At 41.5% G+C, this 24614-nt stretch overlaps 1 protein-coding gene across 7 annotated transcripts in view; it reads right to left on the reverse strand.

Annotated features, from left to right (window-relative positions):
- Window positions 1-1274: 1274 nt before the first annotated feature.
- ARHGEF28 (Rho guanine nucleotide exchange factor 28) overlaps window positions 1275-24614 on the reverse strand; it is a 1067585-nt gene continuing 1044245 nt past the window's right edge. For all 7 annotated transcript variants that reach the window (XM_085632328.1, XM_085632327.1, XM_085632325.1 and 4 more), the window contains 2 exons: window positions 11530-11643; window positions 1275-2926 (listed from right to left, as the gene is read on the reverse strand). In XM_085632328.1, coding sequence (XP_085488454.1) covers window positions 2754-2926; window positions 11530-11643 — 287 coding nt within the window. In that variant the 3' untranslated portion in view covers window positions 1275-2753. The remainder of the gene's footprint in view (window positions 2927-11529; window positions 11644-24614) is intronic.

Consider the following 24614-nt stretch of genomic DNA (forward strand, 5'->3'; position numbering starts at 1 on the left):
GAGGAGTATAGGTACCAACAACAGAAAAATAAAAAGAGGCTTCAGAGAACCACTACGCCTCGAGTGGCTATGCTTTTTGGCTGGCTTTGATCATCAGGACAAGATGATTTGAAAGATGTTAATGAAACCTTACTTACGACAAGAACACATAGATCTGCAATGCAAAGTTATAGTCCATACCATGGCAAAGTGACCTGTTAAAAGATTGGTCAGAAACCTTAAACAATTTACACTCAGCATTTGTCTGACTGATGAAAGTAGATTACCAGTGGCATGCATAACGCTTTGTAAATTTGCCACCCTTCCCAGTACCAAATAGTCCTCTGCTTGTATAGGGTTTAACATCCTTTCGATTGAGGGGTTTTATCCATGGGTTGACTATTCTCACTCATGCAGACTTCATAGGATGGCTCCCTCAATCCCTTCAGGAGGGCATTATTACTGTGTGAGAAACTTGACTTTTGGTCATGATGACTTTTGTGATTACAGTGCCTAGTTGCGGGTCCCTCTCACTTTCTTCTACTGCAGTTTATGACTCTGGTCAAAAGAAGACAGTACATGGACATACTGCAGTTTCCAGTCCTCAGTGAGCAGATCTTGTGGTACAGGGAGTTGGCAGGGGTGGGAGGCTGGAATAAAGGGCAGGTAAAGCACTTAAGCTGTATAATTGTTAGGCTCCACCCACCTCCTCCTCGTGAAATGTATCTTAAGATGCGGAGTGACTTCCCTGCGTTTATGACCACAAGTCTGTTAAAACACCGGCCGCATGTACCTTAATGGTGGATTCATCGTTATTTCCCTGCAGTATGTATATCTTTTTTATTAAAGCAAAAGTGCCGTTTGAGAAGTGTACGTCCTGATCTTCTCATACAGCAACGCAAAGTCATGGTGTTCTACCTTAAAAACATAGCATTATTTATACGTATAATAAGGCTTTGTTCACATCCCCATCATCAACAGAAAATGTCACTTATTTATAGTACAGAAATTCAACTATTAGAACCTTCCCACCTTGCTTACATGCTGCAGTTAGCAGCCGACAACAACTCAATGAGTGCTTTGTTTGTTGGTCAAAACATGGCCGATGCTAGAAGTGATCAGCGGTAAGAGAGGGCTGCCAGCAGCATCTCTTCTTACAGTGTGAGGATAATAAGGGGATAAACAAACCTTACCTGAATAATGACCTGAACAATATTGCAGGTAAGTAAAACTCCAATGTCCTCTGTGGACAAAGGTTTAAAAACAGTGCAAGGTTTAATTGTCTAATGCAAATTATCCGGATTCATTTGTCTGTGAAATTTAATGAAGTACTGTTGTCTTGTGCAATATATGGCTGCTATAATGCAGTTTAGAGGCACCTTGGGTTCTAGGGACATTTACCAACCACTCAACCTTGGCCCAGATGCATTTGTTTACGCAAAAGTGAATAAAAACAGATTGTTGGCTTTCCTGCAGATCACATATTTTTTGTTTGTCTTCAGTTAATACATGCTTTTTGCGTAGATTTTACCCACAGAAGACTGTTTGGAGCAGAAACTGTCTTGTTGCATCTTTGACATTGTATGTGTGCCTCAGCCCCATACAATATGCTAGCAACGTGTACTGTGGAACTTAAGAAACTGTTAAAAAATACATTGAGAGCGAGTACCTTGCGTGACATTTATACGAAGGCAAGTTTTGCATACAATTTTCACGCAGATGACTGCCCAAATCTATTTTGCATGAAATTAGTTAAATTACACATATTTTACATGGAACGTGTTCAAAATTTCACACACCTCTCCTAGACGTAAACTGATGATGACACTATAGGTCGATAGGAAGCAGTGCAAACATATTAAGTCCTAGCTAAAAAGTTAGAAATCTGCTCTTATAGAGTTTCTCCTACATTTGAAGTAGATTCCCAACCGTCCGGGGATTCATGAAAACCCCAGCCAGTATTCCTGGAGGTATACAACAGAAAACTCTAAACTTGGTCAAGTGAATTGGCCATATAATGTTTTTCTTCTTTTATGTACAGGGAAACTATTATTCTCTATAGAGAAACTCCTTTCCCTACACCCTATGAAATGTGGGGGTGATCCCTTTCCATTAACACCCTAGAAACACTAGTACTGCAAACTTTGTGGAATGCCTTTATGAGAGTCTCAACGGTGGGAGTGGCCAGCCAAAGGTTTGTGAAAACCGGCATAACTATCATTTGTACTCAATGCATTTTGCATTGCCAGCCCAAACAGCCTGTTTTGATTACCGTTTGCGCCTGTAGTGCAACATGTATGATTCTAAAATCCCACTTATCCTAATTTTACAAACCAGTATGTGGAATCTAGACTTGTTAATGCCTTTTATGCATCTAAATTAATATTGGTGAAATTGCCCTGATGTGATTACATAACAAACAGTTCAGTATTATGGTCTTGTGCCATCAATGGGTCTGGTGAAATGATATTAAACAACAAAGCAAATTTCACCAGATATCCAGTATGGCATTAATGAACCACTATACGTGTATCTGTTTTCCATTGATTTATAGTAGTCTAAGCCTTCATATTTATTGGTTGATCAACTGTAAATTACAGTGTTATGCCTATGAGTTACACAAATAACCCACTGCTAGAATACCATTCCTATAAATTACTGAGTTTGAAATTACTGAAGTTTGTGCAATAACGACAAATCTCAATGTAATATTTATGTATAGACAATAGGTACAATTATAAACAAATATATATACACACAATACAAATAGAAACTTAGAGGTAAACGATATTTTCTTCCACAGTTCCACTTTCAACATCTTGTGAGACATCAGAATGTGGATTTGGCAGTGCCTCTGACGCCTGTTGCGACTGGTTGCCAGTAGGATTTTGACTGTACGTTCCTGACAACATGGCCCCACGAATGATAAACTGTAAGGCGTTTAAATCTGAAAAACAAAATGAGTGTATTGATAATCCCATTTAACTTGAAGGGCAGTTGAAAATAGGGATTCCTACTAAAAATATAGTTGAAACAAAAATGTAAAGCAATTTCAATACTTAATTTAGCAAATTTAATTTAAAAAACTACCAATGTGATTTGCATATTGGAAAATTAATGATGAAATATTGAGTGCAAAAACTAATCTAATTTTAATAATGTTTCATTCATAAAGCACAAGATTTTAATACAAAGGAAGGAGACACATATTATATGCAATATCTCCCCAATTAATCATCCCTTCGGCAATAACAGAGGCATTGATTTATTCAGTGCATGTCAACAAGGAATAATATTTTGAGGGCATGTACCTAGCTATTGTTGCTGCATCTCCCTCACTGAGATAAGTACACTTTAATCTAGTTCCTTGCTTCTATGTCTTCATTAATATGTATTTCTGCCTTCAACTATTTGTTAGAAATGGTATTCCTGGCTGGGTGAGGTATGCACCCAAGCCAAGTTTGAACCACCACTCTAGCCAGTGTGAGCTAGATACACACTAAAAGATAACCATGTGCTCCGCTCTGGCAGCCAGGCATAGAACAGTCAGGTTTATCTAATGAGGCAATGTGTAAAGTATTTGAGACACACACACACACAAACGCAATGAATACACCACAAAAAGACTCACCATAGGTTTAGAACAATATAATATTATATTCTGAACAAAAAAAGACCAACACGAAATAAATCCAATGTATAGAAGTTGAGATATTGAATTTTAAAAGAATAAATGCAGTAAAGCACTTATAACCAAGTTTCACTAAAATGGTTACTTTAGGTTGTGCTGGACTGGGGTAAAGTCAAAGTTCGGGCCGACCTGATGTGAGTAAATTGCTATTACTCCTGGTATCACAAATATGTATCTGTGCCGTGCGTCATTTCTCTTTCTATGATTTCCAGCTCTCTTTTGGACTCCTTATTTTTACAGTCCTGGTGATGATGGCATATTTCAGAAAGGGATCGATACATCATTTACTTCTGTCGCATACCTGTAGGAAAGTGGGTCTCTGTTGCAGTAACCCCCCCACTTTTTGCCAGACTACTGATGCTCTTTTTCATGGTGTGCCCTGGGTCCCTGCCAATCAGGTTCCCGGGGCCTGTGTTCTTTCCCCAAAGCTAACCCAATTGGCATCTCTGGCCACAGGTCATCCCCTGGTAAATGGTACCACAGGTACCCAGGGCACTGTGACCAGGGAAGACCTCTATGGGCTGCAGCACTTATTGTGCCACCCTTAGAGGCCCTGCACCCTGGCACTCACACACTGCCTTTGCAGGCTGCGTGTCTTGGTGCAGAACAAAGTGAAGAGTCGACATGGCACACCTCCCTGTGTGCCATGCCCACAAACCACTGCCCTTGCATACATCAGTCACCCCTCTTGCTGGGTGCCCTATGCCAGTGGTGGGGGTACAGGTGCATGAGCCCTGTACCTCTACAGTGCCCAAGTCCAGTCAGGGCACTGTAAGTGCAGTGCTGCCATTAAGAGTATATGGTGCTGGGAGTTTGTCATTACGAACTCCACAGCACCATAATGGCTACTATGAAGACTGGGAAGTTTGGTATCAAACTTCTCAGCACATTAAACCCACACTGATGCCAGTGTGGGATTTAATGTAAAATGTGCAACAGAGGGCATCTTAGAAATGCCCCCTGAAACTCGACCAACTCCTAGTGGCCTGACTGAGTGGCTGCTTAGGCTGCCACCACCAGTCATGTTTCTGGACCCCTGGGTGGAGAGCTTGCTGCTCTCGGGGGCCTGAAACAATGCACATCCTGGGATTAGGTGCCAAGCCTCCTCCCCCAGGATGGGCAGGGTTCACGAAGGAGAAGCTTCAAAGGCATGCCGCCTTTGTGAGCCTCTATAAACCATTTGCTGCTTTCATCAACTTGTCCCCGCAGGTTCTACCCCCTACTTTGTGCGGGAGAACCGGCAGGAAAAACAAGTGAGGAAAAGAGGTGTGCCCACCTCTGCCAACCCCACCCCTCAGGTGGGATAGGCGAGGTGAAGCACAACCTTGAGTCCCAGCCATCTTGAGGATGGGGGGACTCAGCCAACCAGGGTCAGGCTCCTGCCCCCTCCCACTGGAGAGTAGCAGAATAGGGGGTGTACCCACCCCAAGGAAGGGACCTATTGATCCCTGCCCTTGACCTACCTGTAACGCCCCTACATTTTGTATTTAGGGGGCACCCTGAACCTTCCTTCCTCAGATCCAGCCTACCTACAAGAAGAAAAGAAGAAGAAGGACAAAGAGCCGTGCAGAGCTAACAAGAGGACGACGCCCACTGACTTGTCCCCAGCCCTATAGGCATGTCTCCCCTCGAACCTGCTCCTGCGAAATCCCGGCATGTCCACCAGCCAGCAACCTCACAAACCCCGGAGGACCTGCTTGCCTTCACTTCCCAGACTGTTTCTCACGTGAACACCGGACGTGTTTAAACTGCAGCTTCTGGTGCCAGCCAGAAACCGTAAATCCAGCCCACTCTGCACCGGCCGAACCCGGCCCAAGCTTGAGTGGAAAAACACCACGAGGAGGTCCCCCTGGCAATCCTGACCCGAGATCTGGTGACCCCTGACCTGCCTCAAGCCTCCAGATGAGCCTGCAGCCTCAATCCAGAGGGACCCCCCTACCGCGACCAGAGCGGGTAAGAAAAACCAACGTCAAAAGACGCCCCACGGCCTTGTGTGCCCAAACCAACGGTGCCTAACCAACCCACGGCATCCCAACGTACCCCTCGAAGTAGTGGTTGCACCCAGAAGATCCTCGTCCCCGAGTCTACAGTGTTTCTTTGTCCCAGAGGTTCTCTATTGAAAACAACAGGGCACCCGACTGAAAAACAGCACCATGCACCCGGCAGCCCTAGTGCCGCTGAGGGTGCACCTGTGGTGCTACTTTGGTCCCCAACTTGCCCTGAGCTTAACCCTAGGAGCTTTGTTCCCACAGCCCAGTGGCCTGCTTGCCAGCAGCCACCAACCGGAGGTCCCATATCCCCATTGGATAACATTGGGCCTCAACACTCTGCACCCGGCCGCCCTAGTGCCGCTGAGGGTGCAACAACAGTGCATCACTGACCCTGGGAGACCTCTGAGTCTAACCCCAGAACTTTAACTCCCACAGTCGATTACTTACCTGTGAACCGTTAACCTGTTTTCCTTTCATGGGATAACATTGACACTTTTTCTCTAAAGTGGAGTTTTGAAAACTGAAAATATTCTTTAAAAATCATGTGAATAACCAAAACGTAATTACTTACCTGTTTCTAGGAAATGTCCCAGTGCCGAATCTAGGTATCCAGCACTGAGTTAGAAAAGTAAGGTAAAAAGTAACTTACCTGTAATTTACTGAAAAAGCCTATTCATTTCAATATACTGTATTTGCTAAGTGTTGCATACTACTGCTCCCCTGTAAATCAAACAAAGTACAATTTCTATTGCATTTTCAAACTGTTCTATATCCAGTAACTTATTACTGAAAAGTATTTAATGTTTACTTGTACCAGGCTTGCTTGGTTCTAAAAATAAACAACAGTATATTTTTATACAAACACAATTGGCCTAGAGTTCAGTTCTTGAGTGTGTGAATTCATTTGCTGACTGAGTGGGTACATCAAATGCTTAACACTGTCCTCTGATACTGCCTTACTGCTCAACCAAGCTACCACTATTAGAGAGTAAGGTTCTATCTAACTTCAACCTCATTTAACATACTATACCTCATTTTGGTGTAGCATATATAGAGCCAGTTTCTTACAATACCCACAGCAAAATTCTGTATCATAATTCAATCAATCAATCAATCAATCAATCAATCAATCAGGGTTCTTATAAAGAGTGGCCACTCACCCGTGAGGGTCTGAAGGCGGTGAACAGGCCGTGCTTTTTCTGATTATATGATATGCACATTGATCACTTTATTCACACGTGTATCGCACTGAAGAAAGCACGAGCACATTTGTCAATGGCACCCATTTTATTATTGTTTCAGTATCTTTTCATTAAATGATACCTTGGTTATAACTATTGTTATATGAGCAATGGGCCGTATTGGTATGGGACTTTAGTGCACTCTGCAGTAGAACGGCACATCTTGCTTTATGCTTCACATCCAAGGACAACCGTAGTCCATTGGCTTCTGTGTTCACCTCCTGTTGGCTGACGTGGTACTATATTATTTTGGGACACTCTGCTGACTGATAATGCCATTTTTGATGAGCTCTGTGACATTGGCCGTGCCACCCGCACCTAGGGGCAAGGCGCCCTTAGTGGCATCACGGGCAGGAGCCGATCCTGTCCTTCTGGCCTGGGGGGGATAGACGACGCCGGAAGCGAAGGGGTAGTCGCATACGTCATCAAGGGGCGCAGGTGGCCCCATCCCGAAAGGATAAAGGTGGAAGGAGAGTGGGGGAAGACCTCTTTGTCCTCTCCCTCGGATGCCAAGAAGCCGGACCAGCAGCAAGTTACCCACCCACCCACCCATCCCTAAGATTAAAGTACAAGTTGGCGGGGTCCCGGGCAAGAGAAATGGTGTGGACTCCTTTTGGCATGGGCTGTCTGACCCTGGAACAGGGCGAGCATTTAATGGGGGCTCCGGGCTGGCGGGAGGGGGGACTGACCTGCTGGTGGTCCTGGACTCTCCTGCCCTACCCGAGATGCGGGTGTGTGTAGTAAGAAACTTTGAGGGGGTACCTGGTGTGTAGGAACCCTGGTGGGGCCAAGGCGTTAAGCAGTGCCCTGGTGGTAGCGCCTCTGGGATGGAGGACTGGTAGGCACCGCCGATAGAAACAGTGCAAGTTGTGGCCTGCTGGCACAACATGCACAGGGGGATTCATTATCAAGTGCGTTTCTGGAGATCACGATGGTGAAGGGGCCATCTCTGGAATGTAAATATTATCTCAATTGTGGCTGAAATTTATTCTTCGCAAGCCTACTTCTTTTACACCACGTGTGTTTGATTTGGTTTTACTCATGCAAAATTGGTCAAGATTTTACAGTCAACCAACAATTGAAGATTGCGTTATTTGAAAGTGTAATAAAAGACTATGCAGTGCAGACCAACTATTGGCTTGATGTGTCTCTGTGGGGCAAAGGGTGTAGAGGGTAAGGTTGGCAATCTTGCTGGGGCAACTTGCACGTTTTATGCCCACTCTATAGGTGGTGACCTCAGCAGTGCATTGTGGAAACTATTATTGCATTGCTTACCGGAAGTGGCCATTCCCTTTGCCTTTAGCAGCATCTTTTAGAGGGTGTTCCTTTCAGCTTCATACTCTGGGGAGGGATTTATTGTTTGGTGGACCTTATTTATTTATTTATTTATTTATTTATGCGATTTTTAAAGCGCTACAATTACCCATAGGTGTCTCGGCGCTAGGCACCTTGGGGAGCAGAAGCAGCACTGTAAATCCGCAGTGCTCCTGTCCCATCCCACCTGTGGGACTGCCCCACTATTTAGAATAAGGAAAAAGTTTTGTTATTCTGCTGGCGGCTGCTCTCCAGGATCCACCATTGACAGCCTGTAACCAGACGGCCCATCTACAATAGTCCTGTCGGGCCGCAGTGCCCTGTTTAATCTCTGGCGTTCCCAGATAGGGAAAACTCCGTGCACGTTGAGGACACTTTTTTGTTTTCTGAAAACGAATTCCTGCTTTGGAAGTTTGTTTTTATAAAACAAAAAACTTTGCAGAACAGGCACATTAAATATGGTACGTCTAACACAAGAAAAGGGCGAGAGATGTACTAACGACCTGCGTTTTCACCCTTCCAAGCTACATTTCATATCACAAATTGGAAAGGATATGGCTAAACATAAACACCTCATTTTACTATTTGTACAGGCATATCTCTGGAAAATGCAGGACCTTCGCCTACATAGGGTGGCATGCTTCATCACCATTGCTTGCCACACCCGCACCCCCCTTTGTGTCCGGGTGTGGCAACCACCTAGTGCGGGAGTAAGGTTTTTTATAATAGTGCTTATGCGAGCCAGAGAAGGGACGTTAAAACAGTCTATCTGGGGCTGTCCGCTAAGGTGTTTGTATTCTGGGTTGCCTTGGGTGGATTAAAAGCTCTAGTGATAGACTGTGGTTATTATCACTCGGATGTCTTTTTTCAGTGACATAACACAAAGCAAAATATACCACAAGACATAATAGGGCAAAACCCAACAATGCTGTCAAAAAAGAAGAGAATGCAACACAACCACACAGTCAAACACAACACCACAGCCCTACAATTTAGTGCAAAAAGCAAAAAGACACTTCAACAACGCAACAAAATGTAGCATTACAAATATACACAAAATGTTATGGTCACTTAGTACCACCTCTACAACTCCCCTTCATAACACAGCGATAAAAGGTGTTTGAACTAATCACTGCCTTACTTGCCTACAAGGACTTGTATTTGCGCCAGCCAAAAATATTTTGAGACCGGTCATTTGTTTCGGAATAAATTCTTGTTTGTAGACCACCTGGGCGACACGTTTATTGTTCACACAGCATTTGGTCAAGAGTGATTCAAGCTCTGGATCCGAAACACATTGCGGCGGCCTAAAGAACTAACAACCTGTGCCTTTTATAGATGAATTCAATTTTTGGTCACGCATCCTCCGAGTCTATCGCAAATGAAGGTGCTTCGCATTGGTAATTAGGCTTCGATGTGTTGACATTTCCTCCGAAACAAAATAACACGCGGACGCTTTTACTGTGAGTGTTTTTCTTCATACTGCCACAGGGTGGCGGGAGTGTATTCCTTTAGGCTCCTTACGAAGTCACTCATTAATGTATTACTTCTTTAAAAAAAGTTGTATTTCTCAATTTCCTCTTGATTTGCAAGATGCCACAAGGCGGACAAAAGCATTTTTTTATTCGGTTTATTTGCATTTTATAGCATAAAACACAAACAACAATAAGCACATTATGTGCAACTGAAACTGCCTTCCAAAAAGAATACATTTTGCATGTATTCTTTTCTTATTCAACATTTACAATGAGCATCCACACATATCCCCCACCCATCTCACCAGCTCCATTTGGCAGTACCCCGTTTCTACACACTCAGGGAGCCCTGTTGCTGGAGGGGACATAATGTTTACAAGCATCTCTCTCCAACCAGCGAGATCTTCCGTGACTCTCTCATCCCCATCCAGCAAATCTTTTCTCTTCACCCGGGCCCGCGGAGCCCCAGAGGCCACCCAGTGTATCCAGTGCTTAATTTGGGCAGGTGGTTGCCAGTGGGACCACAACACTCATTTTTGGGGACCAGCATTTATTTTTCCTTATCTGACATTTTCCAAGAGAGAAGGAGGAAAACAGACACAGGGAAAAAAGGAGAATGAGAAAGACAGAAAAACGGTTACAAAGGGAGAAACCATGAACCTGCACGAGTAAGATAGAGGCAGGGAGTCTCTGGTAGTCGATTAAAGAGGCGGATTCCAAGCTACTAGCCTTGGGATTCGGTGCAGAGCTTTGGGCACCGGCACTTATCCTTCTACAAATTAAGCACTTTATGTGGCTACCCAGCGTTTTGCTAGCACCATTCCCAGCGCACCACAAGGTCGTCCGCGTACAACAAATTACTAATGCGGGTTCCCTCTATTTGGGGGGTGGGGGGGCTATTAACACTGTCGAGTATGGGGGATAAATCCGAAATGAACAAATTAAAAAAGAAGTGGGGCCAACACGCAGCCTTGTTTGACGCCGCTTTTGGTTTCGATCTTCCTGGAAACATGGGAGCCTTCTCCCAACTTTATTCTGATCCAAGTTTCCAAGTGGAGTTGAATTATGGCATTTAAAAGAGCTGAAGGTATGCCCCAGAGCTCTAGATTTTGCCATTCCCAGCGCACCATGCAGGTTTGCATTTTGTGGCGCTATCGAATGTTGAGCGCAGTTTAAACTTATTGGGGAAATCGGTGTTAGTGAACTCCGTGGGTGAGAGTTCCTTTTCTATTCAGGCATTCATACATGGACCTGCATTGTTACATGAGGCACAGCGCCAAGAAGAGGTGTGCATAGATAGATATTCCGTTTTGTGCCAGAGATTATGTAGGCTCGAATGAAAGTTGGGCAGCCGAGGCACAGATAGTCATAGAGGAGCCGCATCCCTCCTGTGTGAAACAATGCATATGTGCTGTTACCACTGGCCTTCCTTGAAGTAACAAAACAACAATGTCTGAAGAAGTCCTCTCTCCAACAGAGGCAGTCCAACAGATAGGTGTGGAGGCGAGGGGAGGGCGGATAGGGGTTCACAAGCAGCTTCCCGTCAGCAGGCTCTCAAAAGGACGCATTTGCACTGCCAAGCCATAGTTTTATTTTCTCGTCTGCGTCAAATATCTTTTTCAATTCCAGTGGAAGGAGAAAACGTAGCTTTAAATTGGATTTCGATTGCATTAGATTGCGTTTCAGTAACTCTGGTTTGTTTAGCTAGGTGGACTTTATTTTTCTTTACAAGAGAGAGCAGTTCCCTGGCTCAGCTGTGGCTCTTGCCATAAATATACATATAGCAACATAGATCTTTAGGGTACACATACATTTAAATTGTTTAGATGTGAAATTACCTTGATGCCTTGGCGGAGGAGATTTCAGTAAAGAATCGCGGGGGCTCGACGATTTTAAGCTCACGTTTTCCCTCTGAGGATAATTAGTGCAACTCAAGTCTTCAATGGAAGGACCTGCCGTTCAAAGAATTCAAAATGTTGTTAATAAAAACATATTAAGAATGACACCTCAAAGACTGGCTTGCAGCATAGTGACATGATGGACAATAAAACATCTGTTTTCTATGTCATTTCCCTATAGGATAGTGGTTAGGGTGACAGCCAGACTCGCCGGCGCGCAGCTGTGGAGCAGCCGTGGCAGTCTCCCGACCACCCTATTAGGAGTCGGATTGTCGAACCGCCACAGCCCCCGCAGCTGCCAGGAAGCCACCGTTCCCTGGCGGTGTTGCAATGGTGTAGAGGCATTCATATGCTTGGCGGGACTACCAAAGATCTGTCAAGCATATTAGGAGCTTCCCCTTCACCAAGGTTTTCATGGCGGTTCCTCCTCCATGAAAACCCTGACTTAGAGGAAACAAAGGGGTCCCTACAGGGCCCCCTGGTGCCTCTGCACCCTGTGGATGCACATAAGGGGGGCACAAGATGCGCCTCCATGTGTGCATACACACCAGTTTCTGCACGGCTTGGACTTTACAGTCCACGCCTGGAAGGAACTGTTTTTGGTGTTCCAATTGTGGTACCGTTTTTAGAGGCACCGCCGTGGATCTGCCGAACAAAAGCCCACCAGACAGGAGAAAACTCCTAATCTGGCGGGCAGCCCGACCACGGCTTTGGTAGTGTGGCGGCGGGGCAGACCCGATGCCGCACCGTCAAAGTAGTATTCAGGCCCTTACTGAAGTGTTCTCTTCCTGTGAACTCAGAATCTGCTCCTCGCATCTGCTCATTTCTCTTCTTGTCCGCGATACAAGTAGTTATGTAATACTTTATTCACTGGCACAACACCAAAACTATAAATATTGTGATACCAAAATATCGTGTCAAAAACATTGATCACAAGAATAGCGTTTTTCTATACATCGAATGGTAAGCACAACATTATCGAAAAAATATAGTTTTACACTAATATCAAAAAATATATACAAAATATTGTTTTCTACTATAAATGTAGTTTAAATAGGTAAAACGTATATTTTAACATATAACATTAATATAATGTAAATTAAATGTTACATACTATTTAAATATATATATAAATATTTACAAATTTAAACAAATACACACACATATATATCAAAGCCTGTATTTTTTATACGCACAGTTATAATGCAAAACAATAAAAAAAAATGTTTTAACTTATAATTAAATTTATGTATATGTATGTGTGTATATATATATATATATATATATATATATATATATATATATATATATATATATATATATATATATATATATATATATATATATATATATATATATATATATATATATATATATATATATATATATATCAAGTCCAAACGCTGTCTCCCACTTCCTAACGGCGAGGAAGAAAGCACACGGACACCAGCTCGTGCTTCATAGGATTTTAATGAATGTCAGCACCCACACAGCACGCCATTACGCGTTTCGACCACAAGATGGCCTTGATCACACGCAAATATATATATATATATACACACATATATATTTGCATACACATAAAAAATTAAACAGTCCAACAAATAAACTGCAAAACTATTTAAAATATTTCCATTTTAATTAATAATATAAAGTAAACAATATTTCAAAACAAAGTTTACTAAAAGTATCATAAATATTACATACATATATATATACAAAATATAAATTTAAATACACAAAGACATAATTATAATATATATTTAAACAATATTAATACAAAAATTAAACTATATAAATATACTGGGCCCAATTCACAGAACTAACTTAAGACAAAATCCTAAACTTACTACCATTTTGGTATTCACAGAAGGCACTTACTCATTTTGGTATTCACAGAAGGCACTTACTCATTTCGGTATTCACAGAAGTTAGGAGTCCTAACTTTAGGACTCCTAAATGCCTTCTGTGAATACCGAAAGTCTTAAAGTTAGGATTTTTCTCAGTTTAGGAGTCCTAAAGTTAGGAGTCCTAACTTTACTACTCCTAAACTGAGAAAAATCCTAACTTTAAGACTTTCGGCATTCACAGAAGGCATTTAGGAGTCCTAAACTTAAGAGTCCTAACTTTACTACTACTAAACTGAGAAAAATCCTAATTTTAAGACTTTCGTTATTCACAGAAGGCATTTAGGAGTCCTAAAGTTAGGAGTCCTAACTTTACTACTCCTAAACTGAGAAAAATCCTAACTTTAAGACTTTCGGTATTCACAGAAGGCATTTAGGATTCCTAAAGTTAGGACTCCTAACTTCTGTGAATACTGAAATGAGTAAGTGCCTTCTGTGAATACCAAACTGAGTAAGTGCATTCTGTGAATACCAAAATGGTAGTAAGTTTAGGATTTTGTCTTAAGTTAGTTCTGTGAATCGGGCCCATGATTCCCATACCAATTTATACAACCGTTGAGAAAGCGTTTAACTCAGGAGTAGTAAAATTTACTGCTACCACTCTTGTCTGTGCAACAGTAGGGAAAGTGTTGGACTCAGGAGGGTTTAAATTTACTATTCCCACTCCAGTTTGTGCAACAGTAGGGAAAGCGTTGGATTCAGGAGGGGTACAAATTTACTATTCTCACTCCAGTGGGTGAAACAGTAGGGAGAGCATTGGACTCAGGAGGGGTAACAATTCCTATTCCCACTCCAGTCCGTGCAACAAGAGGGAAAACAATAAACTCAGGAGGGGTACAATTTCCTATTACCACTCCTGTCTGAGCAACAAGAGGGAAAACAATAAACTCAGCAGTGGGTAAATTTACTATTTCCACTCCAGGGAGTGAAACAGTAGGGAAAGCGTTGAACTCAGAAGTGGTAAAATGTACTATTCCCACTCCAGTCGGTGTAACAGTAGGGAAAGTATTGGACTTAGAAGGGGTAAAATGTACTATTCCCACTCCAGTCTGTGCAACAATAGGGAAAGTGTTAAGCTCATAAAGAGTTAAATGTACTATTCCCACTCCTGTTGGTGTAACAGTAGGGAAAGCATTGCACTCAGGAGGGATAAAATGTTCTATTCTCACTCCAGTCTGTGCAACAGTAGGGAATGAGTTGGACTGAAGAGGGGTTAAATTTACCTTTCCCACTCCGGTCTGTGCAACCATAGGGAAAGCATTGGACTCAGGAGGGGTAACATTTATTATTCACACCCCAATATGTGCAACAGTAGGAAAAGAATTGGACTCAGGAGGGGAAAATATTTACTATTCCCAATCCAGTGGGTGAAACAGTAGGGAAAGCGTTGGACTCAGGAGGGGTAAAACTTACTATTCCCACTTCAGTCTACAACAACAGGGAAAACAATAAACTCAGGAGGGGTTAAACTTAGTATTCCCACTCTAGTGGGTGAAACAGTAGGGAAAGTGTTGGACTCAGGAAGGTTAAAATTCACTATTCCCACTCCAGTCAGTGTAACAGTAGGGAAAGCGTTGGGCTTTGGAGGGGTTAAATTTACTATTCCCACTCCGGTCTGTGCAACAGTAGGGAAAGCATTGGACTCAGGAGGGGTAAAATGTATTATTCCCACTCCAATATGTGCAACAGTAGGGAAAGCGTTGGACTCAGGAGGGGAAAACATTTACTATTCCCAATTCAGTGGGTGAAAAAGTAGGGAAAGCGTTGGACTCAGGAGGGGTAAAATGTACTATTCCTACTCCAGTGGGTGAAACAGTAAGGAAAGCATTGGACTCAGGAGGGGTAAAATGTACTATTCCCACTCCAGTCTGTGCAACAACAGGGAAAACAATACACTCAGCAAGGGTAAAATGTACTATTCCCACTCCAGTCCATGTAACAGTAGGGAAAGAATTGGGCTCAGAAGGGGTAACATTTACTATTCTCATTCCAGTCTGTGCAACAGTAGGGAAAGTGTTAAACTCAGGAGGGGTTAAATGTACTATTCCCAATCCAGTCGGAGTAACAGTAGGGAAAGAATTGGGCTCAGAATGGGTAAAATTTACTATTCTCATTCCAGTCTGAGCAACAGTAGGGAAAGCGTTAAACTCAGGAGGCGTTACACTTACTATTCCCACTCCAGTCTGTGCAACAGTAAAGAAAGCATCGGACTCAAGACCGGTAACATTTATTAGTCCCACTCCAGTCTGTGAAACAGTAGGGAAAGCGTTGGATTCAAAAGGGGTAAAATGTATTATTCCCACTCAAGTCAGTGCAACAGTAGAAAAAAAGTAGTTCACTTCAATCAAATAACATATTTTAACATCTCTATTAAATAACAAAAAATATAAATATTTAAATTGTAAAATTACATGTCTAAATTATAAAAAAAAGAAATTACATAATTAGTATCAATTAGTATAAATTAAAACAAATACAATTAATGTAATTAAAATACCACACTATATTCTCACAATCATAACAGCTAACAATTAAAATGTAATTGGCATTAAAAAGCATACCATAATTAATATATTACAAAATAAATAACACAATTTTTAATAAACGAATCAATCATTTGAAATGTATTATTCCTTTAATAACTTCCCACCGTATACCTCTACAAACGAAACAACACACACCTAAAAAATAACTTAACAGTATGATAATTTCACAATTTAGATAATTATCAATTAAATAATTAACACTACATTAATAATTAATTACTAAAAACATAATTAACTTCCCACCTGTACCCCAATGAATCCAACAACACACACCTAAAATATCTTAAAAATGATAATAACACAATTTACATAATTATCAATTAAATAATTAATAATAATTAACTAATAATTCATTAACTATTTTAATTAACTTCCCACCCTTTACCCCTACAAACACAATAACTCACACCTAAAATATAATTATCACATAAATATTTAACAATAATTAAAAATGAATTATTAATGAATTATAATTAATTTACTTCCCACCATGTTCCCCTACAAACTGCCCAACGCGCACCTAAAACGTAACTCAATAAATAAATTAATGATGCAATTTACAAAATTAACTAGCATTTAATTAGGTAATAACAATTAAAAAGTAATTATTAATTAAATATTATTAATTTACTTCCTACCTGATACCATTACAAACCTGACAACCCGCTATGACACAAAAAATTACAATAAACAATTAAATTAAGTAACAACTAAAAATGTACAAACTATATTAAAAAACATTAGCAATAATTATACAAACAATTTATAACATATACAATTAAAACATATATTAAAAAACATAAAAATTATAAAAAAACAATATTAACAACAATAATTTTATAAACGATATTAATAACATAGATATTTTTGACATTGATGTTAACATAAATATTTTTATAAACGATATCAATAACATAGATATTTTTGACACTGCTATTAATTACCTTAGAAAATCGATATTCTTGTCAATGATATTCCTGCATCACGATATTCGTGGATCAGGATATTTAAAATGCGATATTTTTCCGTGATATTTTGTCCCAATGCCGTAATAGTTGTAACTTATTTGTTCAAACTGCAAATGCCATTGAATGGTCATATAAAATAGCATCTACACAAGTGATTTTTTTTTTACTACATCTGGTCATTGGGGATAAAAGCTAATTTTGACTACATTTGTGACACATACACAACCTCTTTAATCCCGGGAGTACCCAGCTCTTAGGTTGTAAATGAAGGTCCACACCCTCGGGGGGGCTCTAAGGCTGATGCAATAAAGCAATCCGCATAGGCTGTGAACAGCATGTCGACGTAGAAGGTCACAGGGGTGGGTCTTCAATTATACCCTCACCTCATTGTGAAACCTTTATGAATAGTTAACTGAAGGAGAGTGTATGGATACTTTGTTGCATATTGTGCTGTTCAATTTGCATCAGCGGTTCAATGTGTGGAACCTACGGATCTTGTTTTGTTCAGCTACAGATCTCTGGGGAGAAGTAGAGAGTACCGGAACCTGCCCAGGAAGCAGCGGATTGTCAGCCATTGATTGATACAGGTCAAAAAGTACCAGTTCATCCAGTGGCTTTCGTGAGCCTCAATGACTTCATAACTTCTAGAACATGGACTAAAGAGGCCTCTTCAGCTTTAGGCCTAGAGAAATGTGAGTAATTATATGTCCCTTTGTAGGAGAATTGTGCTCCCCCTCCCCCCACTATTACCACACGAGCAAACACTACCCAAGAGACTGACACAGAGGGGAGGAAGGAGCTAAGTGTGAGTTCCCAGTGGGTTTAAGACCATTGCATTAAAACTCTCATCTTTTGAGAGATGGGCCCCTTTGTTTTGGGGAACACAATGACCCGCTGTAGAGAAGGACTGGTGAAAAATTATAACTTGAAGATGTCAGTATAACATAGTTTTAAATTGTGGGATTGATCATGAGAGGTAAGTCAGACAAGCTTGCAGAGTTGGATGGGGTAATTAGGCAATCGAAATTCTATTTTTAATTATAGAGCCTATGAAACAGATGTTTGCTAGTTGTTAAAACAGGTCACAGTCAGTTTTTAATATTTACCCTTTATTGTCAGATATGTGATATATTCTATCTTTAGATTGAAAATAATTTTGTCTGAGAGCTTATCCTTTATTGCCTACCCAATATTTATATATATATATACTCAATGCTGTTAGCACCAAACAATATGATGAAAGTGAACGCACTACAGCTGGATATTTGTGCTCATAGACATCCAGAGAAGGGTAATTTCTGGATAACCGACCTACACCAAAAGGGACAAAGAAAAACGTTCCTCAGGGTGTCTGCCCTCAGCCCTAGTTAGGTGAAGACTACTTTTACCAATTAGAAATAATGCTAAATGTAAACATGGTTTAGTTAGCATTACCAGGGCACAGTCAGCTTGCATGGATGGCTATTCACATCTGTAGAATAATACTACACATTTATTTTATGTGCGCAAGCCTTTCTCGCTCTCTTTGAGTGCTTGTGTATTTTTCCATTTTAAGAAAATTAACAAAAAAGAGGACTCAACTCTGGTGTCTGTAACGTAATATTTGTGTTCTCTCAAGGAAACAATATTCAGGATGTTTGCCAATGTTCTGTTTATGTCATTCATTAGCCAAACAAATCATTGTTGCTGTGTTATACAAAATATCATTTGTTTCCTTAATTAGTCTTGCATAGCCTAACTAATTAAATGCATTAGAAACTAGGCATCTCTAGACGTACCTTGTTTAGCAGAATATTCATTGGTGTATGTGTTTGCAGCATTACTAGTCAAAGGGCTTTTACTATGACTTTGGCGGTGTGGGAGCGAGCCGCCACGCTGCCACCCCGCTCCCACACCGCAAAACCCAAAACAGACCGCCCATCAGATTACTACTTTTTAAGTCGCTGGCGGGCAGTTCCTTGGCGTTCCCACACCGTTGCCTTTAAAACAGGGACCGCAATGGGAACGTCAAACCCTGTACCTGCAAGGACCAAAATGCACAATGTTGTGCATTTAGTTCTGTGCACAATTATGAGGGTGCTTGCAGACAGGGGCTGCACGCACCCTATGGTGGAGAGGCACAAGGTTTCCTCACCACCACACTTTTCATGATGAAAAAAAGTGTGGCAGTGAAGAAACTCACAATATGCTTGGTGGGGCCACAGCAGCCCACCATATTATGATGCTTCTGAAGGACCAGCGGCGGTCTTTCCAATGGCGGTGAATGTTTTTCCATATATATCGATGCATGTGTGTATCTTTTGACTGCATATGTGTCGAATGTACAAATATGCATGATACATGTGGAAAGTCCAGTCAATGGGTGTATAGTACAAAAAGCACCTACCTGGATTTCAGCACCAAAAGGGTCTTTTTTTTATTTGGGGTCAAGATGGTGCTGTGAAGGGGGGACCTGGAGAAAGAGATTCACGTCAGAGTCTTGAGGGAAGAACAGGAAATGGGTGAGTATGCACCCCAATCCTTCTTTTCTGATGACTCGAAGCAGACGGTTCCACCTCCATGGCTGGCTCGTCGGTAAGCCAACTCATAATTCGGACGGCGGTGACACTTCACTGTACTGCCCTATGGCAGCTGCTTTCCCCCGCTCAATGCTGTGGCGGTCTTTGAATGGCTGTCAGAGTCATCGGTGCTCTGGTGGTCTTTCGAAATGCAATCTGACAATCTTGTAATACGGTGGGCGGACCGCCTAGTCATCAGCAGTGAATCCGATGCCAGGGCGGATCCCGGGCCACCAAACTTGTAATCAGGCCTTAAGTTTTTCTGGGTTTTCTTCAGAAGCAGACCTTATGTTAGTCCTCTTTCAGAATTATATTTTGATTATATTGTTGATGCTAATTCCTAATTAACTAACTACTTTTTGCTTTCTGTAATGATCATATTTTTGAATAAACACATGAGGGTTGAACCTAGAATTTTGTCTCATGCAGGTTTGTCTATTAGCCATGGACTAAATCTTACGAAGACTCAGACAGTCCCGATAGAGCACATCAACCCTCTTAATTAGATTAATTAGAACACTGACAGGTAAATGCAGTATGATAAAAAGATCTCTTGACACAGGAAACGTCACATACTGAGGCTCATATTATGTAAAATGACCCACTCACTGAGATAGGAGGTATACTTTACTACTTTTCTGGTGCAAGTTGGGAAACAAGACAGTGTAGTTAATTTTTCACCAGACCTTCAGGCTCAGCAGACAACTTGGGCATTAGATGGAAATGTCGGTGTCAGACAGAGGGGGCCATGTAATATTTCTCCTCCTCCTGTGTAGGATGCCTCAGGGGTTCTCTTCCTAAGGGGGAGAGGAACACCACCCACTCTCACCCAAGTGAGATATGGTAGCATCTGCTCTGCACTGAAACCACAAGTAACATGGGCAAAAGGCTGGTCTTAACCTGGGTATATTGATTTGTGTTTGGAGTAAAACAAGCTGCAAATGGGACCCTATCTGATTCATGCCTGCCTTATGTATAGTCCTGCTTGTGGCTCACCAGTGGCAGCAAACACCATTGACTTCTGGGGGTGGCAGTTCCACACATCACTATCATAAAATACACAATGGCTGCCAGAAGAAAGGGCACAAGTAAACACGTGGGATGAGCTGCAAATAGCTGCAGGGGCATCAGACACAGTGAGTAACTAAATAGCTGAACAGAACTATAATGAAAAACCATGACAAATGTAGTAGGCTCTTTTAATTTGGATTGATTTTAATGCTTATTTTTAGGAATATCTCTACCCTAAAAACAATGCATCAGAGATACCGCTATGGTTCCTTAAAGCTGTTCATTTATGATTATCACTTGGAAATGCAACGTGATGTTTTGAGAGGCAGCTGTTCTTTCCAGTCTGGAAGTTTCTGCCTGTTAACTCTATTATGGAAGTCAGATATAGCACCTAATAGAGTAAGAACTGTGTTCTGGACGTTCAAAAAGGACAAGGAGGATAACATAAGCCTATAGTAATGTCCTTATCATCTCAGGATTGGTATTAAGTTGAATGCACATTCCTTGGGGCTCCTACCTGACTTCAAAGGAGATGCTGATATCAAAGCAAATCAACAACAGTAGAAAATACTGGTACACTGTCTGGTGTAACTTTCTCTCTTGGGTAGTCTCCATGAAAAAATAACTATAAAACACTGAGCGACTTTTCCTACTCCCCTGTTAGGTGTGTAGATTGTGCCTACATCCATTATTAGAAAGGTTAGTTGGGAAGGTTGCTTTCTCCATGTATATCAGAGACACGCTGCTCTGAATCATTGCTCTATACCACAGGCAGAAATGAAAAAATATGTATTCAGCAGCACAGGACATGTATTAACCATTGAGTTTTAATCAAAACAGTGCTTGCAAATTGGGTATCATGATAAAGTAGACTGGAATATAGAGATGGACAATGTTACAAGACTTGGATATCAAACCAATAAACACTTTTAGGGCTTATTTATTTGTGGAAAACTTCAGTACATGGTCTCCTTTACTTCTCAAGAGGTGTATTTACAATATGCTCTGCAACATACTGTTTGTGAGTGTAACAGGGAACTTACTCCTATTCAGAAAAACTTAAAATAACAAGTTTAAAGAACACATTACTCTAACTGGCAAATGGGTAAAACTACGGGGCACATATGATGCCACTTAGAGGGAATTCAACTAACGAAGACCTCTTTAAGGAAGAAAATTAACATATGTTGCAGGATTGTTGTGTAGATATGTTGCATATCATTCGAATTCAGACATGGGTGCAGATAGTTGTGCTGGGGGAACTTTTTGAAATTCAAAAGTATACTTTGAACAACATGTAATTGCTTGATATCAAACACTATTTCCACAGATGATAAAATATTTTTATTTGGAACAGATTTTTGAATGGCTCTTTGAAAAGCTCTCTGTTTGATACAAGCAAGTTAGGCAAGGGAAGATGGCAGAAAAAAGAAAGAAATGCAAAACCTCATACATGGAGGGCCAAACAACAGTTTCTAAGAGAGTTGATGAATTCTAAAAAAGATTATGAGTGGTATCCCCAAGTGGAAATCATCGTCTATGTGGAAGACATTGGCCTTTTTTGTAACCCGGACTCTTCAGGCTATGTTTACTTTGATCTCAAGAGCAGTTGTGTTGAAGTCAATATAACACATCTTTTTATACCCTAGAGAAAACATGGCTATCTCATTTGTTTGAGACATTTTCAGGATGCAACTTATGTTCTCGCCACATGTTCCTCATGTTTGCTTTCGCTCTTATTGTACTGGGGTTGGTTCACTACAAATGTTTATGATATTTACTTGCTTAGTGACTAGTCATATCCTTTTTCTGATGTGCAGTGCTCTGATACCCTTGTTCGCGCTTTATAAAACGTTTCTAATAAATAAAATAAAATAAATAATACAAGACTGTTTCACAGTACAGAGCCCAGTTCTTATGAATTGATCATAAAATCAAATCTACAAATGGTGGAAGAACTTGTGGTCCGGGGGAGACTGGCCGCTGCGGGACTCACTGTCCAAGCCTGCCGGGTACTCCGGAGGAGGAGGGGCCACCCCAGCTGACGACCTGCACCGGGTGCTTCAAAGAGCACCTACCACCCCCAGCGGCACTGTTTGCGCGTGGGCTATGCGGGGCAAAGCCTGGCCCAAATGTGGGCCCGTCTGCACCCATCCTTGGCCGTCTGAGGCTGGGCCCTTTCACTTGGCCGGTGGATCCAGGTGTCCATGTATCTATGGTGAGGCTAATTATTTAAAGTTATCCTTAACAAAGCGACCTTAGGTGATAGTGTGGAGAAGCGTAAACAGACCCAAGAACTTGTGGGTAACAATGCAAAGAACACAAAAACTACTAATGTTATCACTAATTAACTAATGAATGTCATGGACAGGCTAATAGAAGAAGTTGTTAGCAGCGAGGAAAGGCTTGTGGCTACAAAAAAGTGCACTATGGGAGGTAATAAGAGAAGCGATTGTTGAGCCCATTGATTCATTTAAAAGTACAACTTTGCCTTCTGTTTCAACAAACTCACTGAAGATAACCGAGTTATCAGCTAATGAAGAGATAACTGCACCCCCCTCCCCCAAAGAAAAGGCGGCCAGTCAAAGTGCCTGCTATTAAGCTGAGGAAAAGACACACAGATGATGGACGGATTGCAGAACAAATCAAACATTCACCCATAGTCAATAGATCTGGGTTAAAGCCATTGTTCTTTTGCTCACCATGCCACCCCAGTTTAGACCCAGCCATATGCCAATCAGTCTTGATCCTGTGCTTCATGGGAACAGTCCAGACCGAACTACCAAGCCAGGTTCTCCCTGGACCGGAAACAAGTATCCTGGGACTGGTTTCGGGTCATCATCCCTCAACAGCCAGGCTAGCTTGAATCCAGTGGCACAGTGAGCCAGGGACCCACGTCTGGGCTTACCCGGCGCTCTTATGGAGAGAAAGCAAAAGACACACAGATGATGGACGGAATGCAGAGCAAATCAAACATTCAGAGATAATGACCGAGGTATCAGCTAATGAAGAGATAACTGCGCCCTCCTCCCCCAAAGAAAAGGCGGCCAGTCAAAGTGCCTGCTATTAAGCTAAGTCTACGAAAACAAATAAAGCAAATATAATCCCTAAATGTAAAAGACATGGTATGGTGCACCAGGACCCAATCAATGACCATGATCCTCCTTTCCCAAAAGGTTTGGAACTATTATTAAAAAGGAACCATGTTAAAATTGATAACGCTGAAACTTTTAATTGAAATTGGTTAAATAAAAGAATGTGTGATCTCAATTAAACCGTCTTTTAGCGATTTTCTGGACAGGCACAACCCAATTGCCTCGGGTGTTTTACAGCTGACGACGCATAAAAAAGTGCTGTACCAACTCCCTTGACAGAACAGGCACATGTAAAAGAGGGGGTTCCATTGAGCATCCAACAGTCAAATGAACTGTCAATCTGGAAAAAGGTTTTACCTGTTCTGACCCATCCGCCAAACGTAAACCGAGAAATAGGCTATGCACTGCAGCAGAGTCACAAAAAGAGAAGGAGGTGAATGCTTGTTGAAGCCTCCCTACATTTACCCCCCCGGATGCAATACCCTATGTGATTGTCCTAAAAAATTTCCCAAAATTAAAACCAGACACAATCGTGTCATGGATGGATTTACGTAATAAGGTGGTACATTGGATGTGTGCACCAAACGTTTTAAGTCAGGATATTATTATGGTGCGACGAGTGGCATGGGTAGGATGCACCAGGAAACAAGGCCAGGGCGATGGTATAGTGGTAAACATGCTGTGCCCATCTCTCGTTAAGCTCCTCCTTTCTGACCTCTATCATAGACAACGAAGTAGCACTACAATAGTGGAAGGAATTATAGGTGTACCTTTAGTTTTAAGCCGAGCACAAGAGCTCACGCACAATGGGTCACCACCTGAACTATTCAACTAGTAATCAAGACAGAACCGACACATAGAAAAGTACAAATAAATTTGCTCCCCTTACTGGTTGGGATGATTTAGATTGACAATCAGAGCCCTTAGAAGGCCTGGACGT

Source organism: Triturus cristatus, chromosome 2_1, assembly GCF_964204655.1.
Source record: "Triturus cristatus chromosome 2_1, aTriCri1.1, whole genome shotgun sequence".
In the NCBI taxonomy this organism is placed as follows: domain Eukaryota; kingdom Metazoa; phylum Chordata; class Amphibia; order Caudata; family Salamandridae; genus Triturus; species Triturus cristatus.